The sequence below is a fragment of the Siphateles boraxobius genome, unplaced genomic scaffold (assembly GCF_051911475.1).
Source record: "Siphateles boraxobius isolate OS27281-9 unplaced genomic scaffold, OSU_SipBor_1 128, whole genome shotgun sequence".
Lineage (NCBI taxonomy): Eukaryota > Metazoa > Chordata > Actinopteri > Cypriniformes > Leuciscidae > Siphateles > Siphateles boraxobius.
This window is the reverse complement of record NW_027508731.1, coordinates 129832-144568: the sequence shown is the minus strand read 5'-3', so window position 1 is coordinate 144568 and position 14737 is coordinate 129832. Positions and strand designations below refer to the sequence as shown.

The window sequence follows — 14737 nt, the reverse complement described above, 5'->3', positions numbered from 1 at the left end:
TGTGTCTATAGGGGTGCAGTACTGGAGTGTGTCGATAGGGGTGCAGTACTGGAGTGTGTCTATAGGGGTGCATTACTGGAGTGTGTGTCTATAGGGGTGCAGTACTGGAGTGGTTCTATAAGGGTGCAGTACAGGAGTGTGTCTATAAGGGTGCAGTACTGGTGTGTGTCTATAGGGGTGCAGTACTGGAGTGTGTCTATAAGAGTGCAGTACTGGTGTGTGTCTATAGGGGTGCAGTACTGGAGTGTGTCTATAGGGGTGCAGTACTGGAGTGTGTGTCTATAGGGGTGCAGTACTGGAGTGTGTCTATAGGGGTGCAGTACTGGAGTGTGTCTATAGGGGTGCAGTACTGGAGTGTGTCTATAGGGGTGCAGTACTGGAGTGTGTCTATAAGGGTGCAGTACTGGAGTGTGTCTATAAGGGTGCAGTACTGGAGTGTGTCTATAGTGGTGCAGTACTGGAGTGTGTCTATAGGGGTGCAGTACTGGAGTGTGTCTATAGGGTTGCAGTACTGGAGTGTGTCTATAGGGGTGCAGTACTGGAGTGTGTCTATAGGGGTGCAGTACTGGAGTGTGTCTATAAGGGTGCAGTACTGGAGTGTGTCTATAGGGGTGCATTACTGGAGTGTGTCTATAAGGGTGCAGTACTGGAGTGTGTCTATAGGGGTGCATTACTGGAGTGTGTCTATAAGGGTGCAGTACTGGGGTGTGTCTATAGGGGTGCAGTACTGGAGTGTGTCTATAAGGGTGCAGTACTGGAGTGTGTCTATAAGGGTGCAGTACTGGAGTGTGTCTCTACGGGTGCAGTACTGGAGTGTGTGTCTATAAGGGTGCAGTACTGGAGTGTGTCTATAAGGGTGCAGTACTGGAGTGTGTCTATAAGGGTGCAGTACTGGAGTGTGTCTATAAGGGTGCAGTACTGGAGTGTGTCTATAAGGGTGCAGTACTGGAGTGTGTGTCTATAGGGGTGCAGTACTGGAGTGTGTCTATAAGGGTGCAGTACAGGAGTGTGTCTATAAGGGTGCAGTACTGGAGTGTGTCTATAAGGGTGCATTACTGGAGTGTGTGTCTATAGGGGTGCAGTACTGGAGTGTGTCTATAAGGGTGCAGTACAGGAGTGCGTCTATAAGGGTTTAGTACAGGAGTGTGTCTATAAGGGTGCAGTACTGGAGTGTGTCTATAAGGGTGCAGTACTGGAGTGTGTCTATGAGGGTGCAGTACTGGATTGTGTCTATAAGGGTGCAGTACTGGGGTGTGTCTTTAAGGGTGCAGTACAGGAGTGTGTCTATAAGGGTGCAGTACTGGAGTGTGTCTATGAGGGTGCAGTACTGGATTGTGTCTATAAGGGTGCAGTACTGGGGTGTGTCTTTAAGGGTGCAGTACAGGAGTGTGTCTATAGGGGTGCAGTACTGGAGTGTGTCTATAAGGGTGCAGTACAGGAGTGTGTCTATAAGGGTGCAGTACTGGAGTGTGTCTATAAGGGTGCAGTACTGGAGTGTGTCTATAAGGGTGCAGTACAGGAGTGTGTCTATAAGGGTGCAGTACAGGAGTGTGTCTATAAGGGTGCAGTACTGGAGTGTGTCTATAAGGGTGCAATACTGGAGTGTGTCTATAAGGGTGCAGTACTGGAGTGTGTCTATGAGGGTGCAGTACTGGATTGTGTCTTTAAGGGTGCAGTACTGGGGTGTGTCTTTAAGGGTGCAGTACAGGAGTGTGTCTATAAGGGTGCAGTACTGGAGTGTGTCTATAAGGGTTTAGTACAGGAGTGTGTCTATAAGGGTGCAGTACAGGAGTGTGTCTATAAGGGTGCAGTACAGGAGTGTGTCTATAAGGGTTCAGTACTGGAGTGTGTCTATAGGGGTGCAGTACAGGAGTGTGTCTATAAGGGTGCAGTACAGGAGTGTGTCTATAAGGGTTCAGTACTGGAGTGTGTCTATAGGGGTGCAGTACTGGAGTGTGTCTATAAGGGTGCAGTACAGGAGTGTGTCTATAAGGGTTCAGTACTGGAGTGTGTCTATAGGGGTGCAGTACTGGAGTGTGTCTATAAGGGTGCAGTACAGGAGTGTGTCTATAAGGGTTCAGTACTGGAGTGTGTCTATAGGGGTGCAGTACAGGAGTGTGTCTATGAGGGTCAGGACAGGAGTGTGTCCATAGATATCATATAGAGACTAGATGCCCTATTGGCCGCTGTGGCGCAAGAAATGCGGCCGCCATATTAAGCAGGTCATACTCCTATTTGCGTTGCATAGCAGCAGTAGATTTCAGAGCACTGTGCAGCATATTCCTGCTCAAATCGGCGGACCATCACTCGGGGATTACTTTACACAAGTAAGATTTAACATTTAACATTACCGTACTATTAGTTGTATTTTGTGAACAAAATATTCAATGTGTCCTGTATCGTAGCTACGTGTATGACCTTTGCAGCAAAAAACTCGCGTGAAAATCCGTTCGGTTTTCAGTGAGATATGATTAATTAAATGCGCTGCCAGCTCATTGCACCTGCCAAACAGATTACACTGAGCGGAGCGGGTGACCGGTTTAAGATGGCGGCCCCACGGCTCGTCCGCGACAATAGGTAGTAGCGGTCGATAGGGCGTCTATCTATATGATGTCTATGAGTGTGTCTATAAGGATGCAGTACTGGAGTGTGTCTATAAAGGTGCGTTCACACCGCCGCCGACTTGAGCTTCCAAAGCGGCCGGAAGTCATTCATTTTCAATGGAAGCTGGCTTCTCTCAGCTGCAAGGAGCGTCAAATCCCTCGGCGTCGCGTTTTGGGCGTTTTGAGCGTTTTGAGCGTCAATCAGAAAGTTGAAAGAAGCTCAACTTTATGGTAATGAGCTATGACGCGGTTCAGCGGCAAGCAGCGGCAAAACGCCAGAAACCAATAAGAATAAAGACGTCCTTCACTCTGGCTGATTCCGGAGAAACATACGATGTGAACTTTCGTTCCTACCAAAACATTAGTTCCGAGAAAATGGAGGAGAAGCTGATAATCGCTGTTGCTGGGTTTCCTAACATATATGATATGACGTTGTTTGCTTACAGGGACCAGTTACAAAAGAACGAGGCATGGGAATGCAATTCATTTGCTCACGGTGACAAAGATTTGACCAATTGCACTAATACAAATAATAGCCTAATGCAAATAATAATAATAATAATAATAGCTAATTATTATTTTTTTCCCCGACCAAAAGTGACCAAAACAGTTATACAAATGCTGTCATTATAAAAGGTTCCTTCAATGTATTGCTTGTTTTTTTCTGTTTATTACATTTCATGTTGTGACACTTCTCTTCTCCCTGCTACGTCAGAGCGTCCAAAGCGTCAACGAGCTTCCCCGTGCTTTTTGACAAGCGTCCTTGACAGAGCGGCCAGAGCTTCTTTGACGCTCAAGTCGGCGGCGGTGTGAACGTACAGTAAGGGTGCAGTACTGGAGTGTGTCTATAGGGGTGCAGTACTGGAGTGTGTATATAGGGGTGCAGTACTGGAGTGTGTCTATAGGGGGGTGTCTAACACTCCGGGTGTTTCCGGTCAGGGAAGCCGAAGCGCAGCTGCTGTTAGTGGTTTCAGGCCTCGCTGCTGCTGAAGTGAAAGCGACTTGGAACCGCGTGGAGTGGAGAAAATTCAATCAGGAATCCTTTTTAAAAGTGAATTATAATTGTCGGTACTACTCATACGAGACTTTAATCATTATTATCATGTCTCGGTACATGAGACCGCCGAACAGCTCACTGTTTGTTCGAAATATTTCCGACGAGTCCCGGTAAGTGAACCTTCCATTTATGCTATTATAAGACTCCAACTTTCTGTCCCATTTTCATCAATTAAGCTTCTGTCTGGTTAAACACGTTATTGTTCTTATTGATAATACTGTATATTTGATGTTAAAAGAAGGGGTTTATTGTTTTTGGCGCGTGAATGTTGGCGTGAGCGCGCACAGCTCACGAGCATTGTTGTTATTAACATTAACCTCTTCATCATTATTATTCCCTGTTAGTCTTTACAAATATGTTTTTCAGCTCAGAGACTGTAATTATCTTTGATGTTTACTTATGTGTACATAATAATCATATGGTCGAGATTAACTGCTATTGTTGCGTTTCAGTAATCAAAGTTAAGTTATCATCCTGATACTCCGATTTTAAAGGCTGTTTATATCTTGCCATGTATTCAGTCATTAGTGCAATAAAAGCTGTTCATGACTAAAGCTACTAATGAAGCATAATGACCAGAAAACTCGTGAAATTACTACTTAACACGTTTCTTTAACTGTTTTTTTTTAAAGGAATATTCCGGGACAATATTTGTGGCTTGTCGTTAATCACAATTAATTTTCGCTCCTTTTTTTATTTAGTTAATAAAAACGCAACAGAAGTGAATGAATGGGGCAAATTACTAAAATGCTGAATATCAGTATTACAGACAAGTGTTAATAATATGTGACTTGTGTGGAAAAATCGCCTACAAACCTTTTTTGTGTATTTTTACAACGTATTTTTTGGACATAAAAAGGCAATGCCATAAACCTTAAAATGTTGCAATACAAAATCTATTACAGAAGAATGAATGAAAGTGCTTTTATAAAATCATCTTTGAAATCCTCCAGAAACTGCCCTGTTTTAAGTGTCTCAGCATAATCTTGTTTTACCTTTTCTTAAAGAAACTGAGGGAAGATCTGAAGCTTGTTTTTGTGTTAATCGACAGTATCCCGCTGCTTTACCTGTGGTGCTTGGTGTGTGTGTGTGTGTGTGAGAGAGAAAGAGAGAGTGTGTTGTCTGACGGCGGTGAGTGTGTGACTCGAGGGCGTTTGCACCTCCAGCAATAAGAACGTGTGTATTTCCCGGTGTTCAGGCCAGAGGACCTGCGCCGAGAGTTCGGCCGATACGGGCCCGTTGCCGACGTCTACATTCCTCTAGACTTCTATTCACGCCGACCCAGAGGATTTGCGTACATTCAATATCCTTTTCAGCCAGTGTGGAGCTGCAGCGTGTGTGTGTGTGTGTTTCTCTCCGCAGCTCGCTCCAGTCTAACCCTTATTTCTCTGTTGTCGCCCCAGACTGTGTAAAGCGTCCAGTCGTGGAGCCCGGCACAAACACAGAGTTAACAGACCCGTGTAGAGTAGGACTAAAGCCAAGCCACAGCAGCCGAGAAAGAAAGATCAAGCGATCGCTACTTACAGAGAGGCAAAGTGTCAAACCAAAAGCAAAATTAAAGATCGAAGAGACAGAGGAAAAGAGGAGGAGTGACAGAGAGAAAACAAAGTGCAGACAGAGACGAGCGGCGGCTAAAGAGCGTAAAGATCCAGGTAAAGGTGCCACCCGTATCCTCCATCATTCAGGACCTGCTTCTGCTCAGTGTGTGTGTGTGAGAGAGAGGATGCTCATGCTCAGTGTGTGTGAGGATGCTCATGCTCAGTGTGTGTGAGGATGCTCATGCTCAGTGTGTGTGAGGATGCTCATGCTCAGTGTGTGTGAGGATGCTCATGCTCAGTGTGTGTGAGGATGCTCATGCTCAGTGTGTGTGAGGATGCTCATGCTCAGTGTGTGTGAGGATGCTCATGCTCAGTGTGTGTGAGGATGCTCATGCTCAGTGTGTGTGTGTGAGGATGCTCATGCTCAGTGTGTGTGTGAGGATGCTCATGCTCAGTGTGTGTGAGGATGCTCATGCTCAGTGTGTGTGAGGATGCTCATGCTCAGTGTGTGTGTGAGGATGCTCATGCTCAGTGTGTGTGAGGATGCTCATGCTCCGTGTGTGTGTGTGTGTGTGTGAGGATGCTCATGCTCTGTGTGTGTGTGTGAGGATGCTCATGCTCGGTGTGTGTGTGTGAGGATGCTCATGCTCGGTGTGTGTGAGAGAGGATGCTCATGCTCGGTGTGTGTGTGTGAGGATGCTCATGCTCTGTGTGTGTGTGTGAGGATGCTCATGCTCTGTGTGTGTGAGAGAGGATGCTCATGCTCGGTGTGTGTGAGAGAGGATGCTCATGCTCAGTGTGTGTGAGAAAGGATGCTCAGTGTGTGTTAGAAAGGATGCTCAGTGTGTGTGAGAGAGGATGCTCATGCTCAGTGTGTGTGTGAGGAAGCTCATGCTCAGTGTGAGCTGCTGTAGTGTGTGTGTGAGGAAGCTCGTGTGTGTGTGAGGAAGCTCATGGTCAGTGTGTGTCTGAGGAAGCTCATGCTCAATGTGTGTGTGAGGAAACTCATGCTCAGTGTGCGCTGTGTAGTGTGGACTGTGCCGTTAGAGCCCTTAATTGCACAGCACGTTTGAAGATGTCCGTGATGCGGAGGACGCCCTGCACAACCTGGACAGGAAGTGGGTTTGCGGACGGCAGATCGAGATCCAGTTCGCTCAGGGAGATCGCAAGAGTAAGTTCTGCTGGATCTGAGATGAGTGTGTGTGTGTGTGGAGTGTGTTTACGAGTGTCCTCTTGTGTTTCTCAGCGCCCGGTCAGATGAAGACGAAGGAGCGTCAGTCTCCACGCAGCGAACGGGATGGCAGACGCAGGCGCTCTCGCAGCCGCAGCGACAGACGCAGATCACGCAGCCAATCCTACGAGAGACGGCGCCGACGGTCCGAAAGCCCCCGAGAGTGAGTCACATGATCACGCTCACATGATCTGTCACGTGACCTATGTCACATGATTTCCGTCAAATGACCTCCGTCGCATGACCTCCGTCGCATGATTACGGTCGCATGACCTCCGTCGCATGATTACGGTCGCATGACCTCCGTCGCATGACCTCCGTCGCATGGCCTCTGTCACATGTTTACGGTCGCATGACCTCCGTCACATGATCACGGTTGCATGATCACGGTCGCATGATCTCCGTCGCATGACCTCCGTCACATGTTTGCGGTCGCATGACCTCTGTCAGATGACCTCCGTCACATGATTACGGTCGCATGACCTCTGTCAGATGACCTCCGTCGCATGATTACGGTCGCATGACCTCCGTCGCATGATTACGGTCGCATGACCTCCGTCACATGATGACGGTCGCATGACCTCCGTCGCATTATTACGGTCGCATGACCTCCGTCGCATGATTACGGTCGCATGACCTCCGTCGCATTATTACGGTCGCATGACCTCCGTCACATATTTACGGTCGCATGACCTCCGTCGCATGATTACGGTCACATGACCTCTGTCGCATGTTTACGGTTGCATGATCTCCGTCGTATGATTGCGGTCGCATGACCTCCGACGCATGATTACGGTCGCATGACCTCCGACGCATGATTACGGTCGCATGACCTCCGTCGCATGATTACGGTCGCATGACCTCCGTCGCATAACATCCGTCGCATGACCTCCGTCGCATAACATCCGTCGCATGACCTCCGTCGCATGATTACGGTCGCATGACCTCCGTCGCATGATTACGGTCGCATGACCTCCGTCGCATGATTACGGTCGCATGACCTCCGTCGCATGATTACGGTCGCATGACCTCCGTCGCATGATTACGGTCGCATGACCTCCGTCGCATGATTACGGTCGCATGACCTCCGTCGCATGATTACGGTCGCATGACCTCCGTCACATGTTTACGGTCGCATGACCTCCGTCACATGATCACGGTCGCATGATCTCCGCCGCATGACCTCCGTCACATGATCACGGTCGCATGATCTCCGCCGCATGACCTCCGTCACATGATCACGGTCGCATGATCTCCGCCGCATGACCTCCGTCACATGATTACGGTCGCATGACCTCCGTCACATGATTACGGTCGCATGACCTCCGTCACATGATTACGGTCGCATGACCTCCGTCACATGATTACGGTCGCATGACCTCCGTCACATGATTACGGTCGCATGACCTCCGTCACATAACTACGGTCACATGACCTCCGTCACATGATTACGGTCGCATGACCTCCGTCACATGATTACGGTCGCATGACCTCCGTCACATAACTACGGTCACATGACCTCCGTCACATGATTACGGTCGCATGACCTCCGTCACATGATTACGGTCGCATGACCTCCGTCACATGATTACGGTCGCATGACCTCCGTCACATGATTACGGTCGCATGACCTCCGTCACATAACTACGGTCACATGACCTCCGTCACATGATTACGGTCGCATGACCTCCGTCACATGATTACGGTCGCATGACCTCCGTCACATGTTTACGGTCGCATGACCTCCGTCGCATGATTACGGTCGCATGACCTCCGTCACATGTTTACGGTCGCATGACCTCCGTCACATAACTACGGTCACATGACCTCCGTCACATGATTACGGTCGCATGACCTCCGTCACATGTTTACGGTCGCATGACCTCCGTCACATAACTACGGTCACATGACCTCCGTCACATGATTACGGTCGCATGACCTCCGTCACATAACTACGGTCACATGACCTCCGTCACATGATTACGGTCGCATGACCTCCGTCACATGTTTACGGTCGCATGACCTCCGTCACATGTTTACGGTCGCATGACCTCCGTCGCATGATTACGGCCGCATGACCTCCGCCACATGATCTCCGTCGCATGATCTCCGTCGCATGACCTCAGTCTAGGGCTGTAACGATACGCGATATAAAATCGAAATCGCGATACTCAGGTCCACGATCCTGTATCGCGATGTGAGAAGGCAGAATCGCGATCACACCCCTTCCAACTCCCAGAGTTATCCTTCCTGTCCAGAACCAGGGCTCGAATTTCGGCGCGGGTATTGCGCATAATTCTAATCATTCCCGCAGGTCTCCCATTTATAATGTGGGAAATTCCCGCAATCGTAATCCACACAGATAATAAAATAAAATCATTCTTTTAACAACTATCTTCCAGACGCAATTTCACAAACAGCGTGAGTGTTCAGCGGTGCCGCGCGTCTTCTATCTCTTCTCATAATGTTTTGTGCAAGGCAGGCATCAAGCGCTGCGGCGATAATACACACTCGGGTTTTGGAGTCGGGACCATAGACTGTAAGGTCGGGACATGATGGAATATTCACTTGCACAATCGGGCCAGCAGTGCATCGTGACTGAAGTCTTTTTAAGTCTTACCAGTTTAAACATTCAAGCGATTTTAAACTAATCAGTGCTCGCGCGCTCTCTGAGATTATTTTCTATGCGCACATTCATAGAAAATCCGCCTCAAAAACAGCTGGCTAGTAACTATTTTTCGCGGATTATATTGCTTTAACACGCAAAATTGTCAATTTCGGTCTTTGTGAGTAGGCTATACTCTAAATAGGCTATAGTCGATTTTGTCTTTAATAAACATAAAACGCATGCCAGTATAATGAACACAGGATCCGTGCACTAGCTCTTAAAGTGACGGCAGCCATATGTGTCTGTCATTAATTTTGTTGTCAAAACAACAAAAGATGGCTTTAAGTTAAAGGAATCAGGATTAATAGCCTATGTATTTAATTTATTCAGGACTCAAATACTACCCAGTGTTATTTTCCATTTGATTACTTTATTCAGTATCTGTATATAAATACTAGTGTTAGACCTATTCAAAAACTTTTCTCTTTAATTGTCTTTATTTGTATCTTTATTCTATTGTATTTATTTGTGCTACTTTTTTCAATTTAATTAAACAATTTAAATCAAGCTTCCTTGTGATGTGTAAATTCTTAACAACAATAGGCTATTACCCCATTGTAAAAATGCAATGAGCGCAAACATTTATGCAAGATAAATGTAATAATTTTGTTTGGAAAAAATGCCCCCCCTTTCTCCCCTCAAACAAAAAAAATCCCCCCCATGAGAATCATCTAAAGGGGGGATCCCCCCCCTCCCCCCTCCTCCCCCCCTCCCCTCCCCTCAGGCCCATGAGAACTACCACATCTTTAAATTACTATTAGTATTATTTGAAGTTAACATTATAAAATAGCCTACGTAGACCTACACCACAAAACTAGTTGAGGATAAATTATTTAAAATTTGGCAATTTCAGCATTATGGACGTGAAATTTGCAGCCAAAACTTGAAATATAAATTCTCAGAAAGTGCATTAAATTAATCCTCAATTGACCGGCAACACGTCCAACATGCAGATGCATATTACGGCACCATCCCGAAATCAATTTAGTTGGAGTACAGAACACAGCCCAAAAGCAGCAGCCTACACTGCCGTATAGTATAATAATTTGCATAGTTATTATTGTTCTTTGGTGTTTAGATTATACAGGTTTTTCCTAATGTTATTTAATAAAAATACCGGTATTTTTTTTCTTCTCTCAAAATCTCTTTTTTTTAACCACAAGCCCCGCCCCCTCAAGCCCCGCCCCCGTGATAGAATCGCGATACGAATCGAATCGTGGGTCAAAAATCGTGATACGAATCGAATCGTGGGTTTGGTGTATCGTTACAGCCCTACCTCAGTCACATGCTGACGGTCGCATGACCTCCATCACATGATCACGGTCGCATGATCACGGTCACATGATCTCCGTCGCACAACCTCCGTCACATGATTACGGTCGCACGACCTCTGTCGCATGATTACGGTCGCATGACCTCTGTCGCATGTTTACGGTTGCATGACCTCTGTCGCATGTTTACGGTTGCATGATCTCCGTCGTATGATTGTGGTCGCATGTCCTCCGATGCATGATCTTGTCGCATGACCTCCGTCACATGATTGTGGTCGCATGACCTCCGTCGCATTATCTCCGTCACATGATTACGGTCACATGACCTCTGTGGAGAACCGTTGCTCTGTCTGCTCTGACGTGTGTTTCTCCCAGCAGCTCCAGAGGAAGGCCACACAGCAGACGCAGCCGCAGTCGGGAACACGACAGGTAAATCCACTAACAGCTTTCAGAGCAGCTTCACTGTCGTTTCAAATTTTGGAGACGAATTTGTTCCAAATTGTTTGACATAAATAAATATAAATCCTATGGGGTTTCTAATCAAAATGACTTTGTTACGAAAAAGGGCATTGATTTCATCTTACCTCCAAACTAGTCGCTACAGCAAAATTCACAGTGTTGAATGAAGGGGTGAAGTTGCACTGTAAACTTCACAATAATAATGGGAACTATGCTAATTAGGCTGGAGTGAGACCGTAGACTCCTTTCGACGCTCTAATGTTGCATGATAGCCACACAGATCGCTTTAGCGTCTCAGTTCAAGCAAACGGCAGACGAACTGATCACCTGTTCCGCTTTACAGCACGACAAAAATTATGAATGAACACAGGGCTCGACATTAACGCTTCTAAGCCGTGCGATTTAAAAACGAGTGATTTCTAAACCAAAAGCAGCTAAAGTAGTATTTTTGGTATATGTGTGTTGCATGAGAGAAGATTCCTGAGCGACACACACCTGAAATGCACACAGGGCATGATACTGACGCCTTATTGGGCTTGAAAAGTGAAATACACACACACACACACACTGTGTCAAAATGCCCGTCGCTGTGAGGTTCCTCGTAAACAGTAGTTTATGTGCTAAGTGAACGTAAACAGTGGAGAAAGAAAACGTGTGTAACACTTAGATCAGTGCATGCAGTCTTAAAGTGACAGCAACCTAATAAACCTGCTGCCGTCTGTCATTAATCTTGATCAAACACTCAGTCACTTTAGTAACTGTAATAACTTTAATTTACATAGTGAAGACTATGTAGTGTTTTATATGTTTGATTGCTGTATATCAAGGTGTCAGAGTTCAGCTCAATCACACACACCTGAACCAGATAATCAAGCTCTACAGAGTCTTCCAGACAGGCGTGTTCAAGTCAGTTGAACTTTACACAGTTCATGAAGTATTTCTTGTTTAGTGCTTGAAGGATTTCAGGCAGCTCTATTTAAGCTGTGTCTTTGTTCTAGTTTTTCCCAATTGCTTTCTTTATTTGATATCTCACTGTTTACTTGTCTTCAGTGAGCTTGAGATTTTTTTTTTTTACGTCAATTAGGCTAGTATTAGATTTTTTTTTGTTGTAATATTGAAATTGATGACAAGAATTATAAAATTACGTTATCAGTTTTTTATATGCTAACCGCATTTAAAGCAAAAATAACTATCATTATACATATTTTTATCGCGATACAAAATAACTTGTATCGAGATAAAAGATTTTTCATATCGTGGTAAATGTCATGCGCAGGAATCTCTGAATTTACTGTAATCCTGTTGATGCACTAATTCTGTGTTCTTCAGAAAGTGAAAGTTGTTCTCTATACTTGTACGTTTTCTGTATCGCAGAACAATCTGAATTTTTATAACTGTGTTGTAGTTAGTGGATCAGGCACTTGCTGCATTTCTTGTTTGTTTATTAAAGGTACATGCAAGTTATTTCAAGTTCATTCAAAACCACATTACGTTTCATGAAGTTGATTTTTATTTTTGTTCTTTAAAGTTCTTAAAAAACATTGAATTTCCAGATGTTGAATCTTCCACACAGACATGTATTTATTCCATAGACTGTAAAAAAAATATGGACGTAGTGTCCATGACGTCACCCGTAGGTTTCTGAAGAGCGTTTTTGAAGCCTAAAGTGGGCGGAGTCTGTCGTCGCCATCTTGGCAGCGCGTCACCGCTTGTCTTTCGATACTCGACAACGACGGAATCCAACGGCGTGGGCGAAGTAAGGCGTGTATTAAATTTTATGAAATAATCCTGAAAAAAGTATAAACACTGCAGAGATGGCGAGTTCAGCAACTAGGAAGTGACGTGACGCTAACAGAGAGCAGACAAACGGCTAATGACGGCAATCCACCTGTCACTCAAGTGGCCACGTCCTTGATTATGCAGCATTTTAAGGCTTAATATAATTTAAACGGATGAGTTATAAAAAAATTCACCCCCCTCACAGTCGTCATGAAGGGCAAAATTAGCTGTATAGACCAAAACAACTTTAGACACCAGGCTGTAAACATATTATTTTCTGCTGTAAAGTTAGGCATTTTAACATGGGGGAGATACAGATTTGACTCACATTTGCTCCCAGCCTCAAGCGGCCAGTCGATGAATTGCAGTCTAATTCACTTCTGTGTTGGTTTCAAGAGAGAGACCGGGAGGTTGCCGCTTGATTTATTCTGAAATCAGCTGAAAACCCTTGATCACACACACCACTCGTCTCACGTAAAAACTTATCAGGCGATATCGGTCGCCCAATAGCTGATAGGAATGATGTTGCAGGAGCAGAAACTATCTAAAGCTCTTTACATGTAATGGTTCTTGTATGTGTGTGTGTGTGTTGCACTGCGGTATTGTAATGGTCATGTGATCCCTCAGGCACCGGCCGTCTGCGCGTGAACACCACCGCTCTCGAGTCGACGAACGCTCCCGCAGCCCCTCTCACTCCAAGGCCCGGTCCGGACGCAGAGAGTCTGACGCGGCTCGGTCCCGGTCCAAGTCCATCAGCCCACGCCAAGCCAACGATTTCCACTCGGAGAACCAGGATTCTGCTCTGGGCAAGACACACACCCGCTCCCCGTCCCGGTCCCGATCCCCATCCCGCTCACGGTCCCGCTCGCGCTCCTGGGCCGGGCGCAAGTCCTGGGGGCATTAGAGCCGGAGCCACAACTTATGAGTCCTCAATGGGTTGTTTTCTTTTTGTTTTCTCGGTTTAGTGTTTGGGATGCCGTGTGAAGTCGTACTGGAGGTCATAAACCTGCCAGTTTCAGCTGTCAGTCTATTTCTTTTAATAAGGGGAGAGAGAGTCAACCTACATCCAGTTTTAGCAAACATTCACATGTCTGTTTATAGGCTGCTGACAATGTTCATACTAGCATTGAAGTATTCAGCGAAAGACGTCTTTTGGGTTTAGTTCACAAGCGCAGCTGCATTTGAGACAGAATGAGAGATGTAAAAAATGGCTTTCAATATTTTTGTATGAGATTTGTGTTAGTTGACCAGTAATGGCCATCCATTTAAAACGGTCTTCCATGAGTGTCTCGGATGTGTTTTTTACTTTTAAAATCTGCAGGCCTTTTACATGTAACCTCAAAATGAAATAAATTTCTAGTGCATCAGTTTGTTGTTGATCTCATTTTATCCTCAGCTCTTGCTGCATGATTTTCAAGGAAATTACTCTATTACTTACTACCACATTGTGTTGTGTTTTTATGTCTAGATTGACTTGTAACTATGGATCCCCTCTTACATGTGTGACGTCACACAACAGAGCGTTTAGCCTTCTGATTGGGTTTCCAAAACCCTAAAATGAACTTTTTCTTATTGACTTCCAAATCTGTAGGACTGTGTAACAAAAAAGATATTTTGAAAAATGTCTTTAAAAAACAAGCTCTCTATTCAATGACGGTCAAAATATGTTCATGTTCTACTTTTAGAAAATCTACAATTTGGAATAACGTGAAGGGAATTATTTCTTGTCTAATCAAACAAGTTGATCATAAAATGCTGATACTTTATTCTGTCCTTTGCTTTGAATAGTCATGTTCTCTACACGAGTGTCCTTTGATGACACGTGTCACATAAACCGGCTGATGACCACGTGACCTTCAGCATTACGTGATCGTAGTTTGCGTGGAACAGAACAGCCACTTGCATATAAAAGCAGCAAATCAATGAGGCTGTTTTCACGACAACAAAACCCATCCCACGATCTATTGCCTCCCGAGCCTCTGATTGGCTGAGAGGTGCTGAAGCTCCGCCCACTCAAAACATCGCTGTGCTCTCTGGTCATTGATTCTTCAAAGATGGGTTTAAAACATTGACAGACATCGGCTTGAGGGAAAATCCTGATTGGGATCAGAGAGCAGTTCATGTATGAAAT

General features: G+C 45.5%; 1 protein-coding gene across 2 annotated transcripts; it reads left to right on the top strand.

The window, feature by feature from the left end:
* The first annotated feature begins 3520 nt into the window (after positions 1-3520).
* Positions 3521-13973, top strand: srsf10b (serine and arginine rich splicing factor 10b). 2 transcript variants are annotated; one of them, XM_077225188.1, is made up of 6 exons: positions 3521-3770; positions 4859-4963; positions 6266-6369; positions 6445-6592; positions 10747-10797; positions 13234-13973. In XM_077225188.1, the coding sequence occupies exons 1-6, from the start codon at positions 3706-3708 to the stop codon at positions 13508-13510; spliced, it is 750 nt and encodes a 249-aa protein (XP_077081303.1). In that variant the 5' UTR covers positions 3521-3705; the 3' UTR covers positions 13511-13973. The 2 variants fall into 2 exon arrangements, with proteins under 2 accessions (XP_077081303.1, XP_077081301.1); XM_077225186.1 differs by having other exon boundaries at positions 10744-10797.
* Positions 13974-14737: the final 764 nt, after the last annotated feature.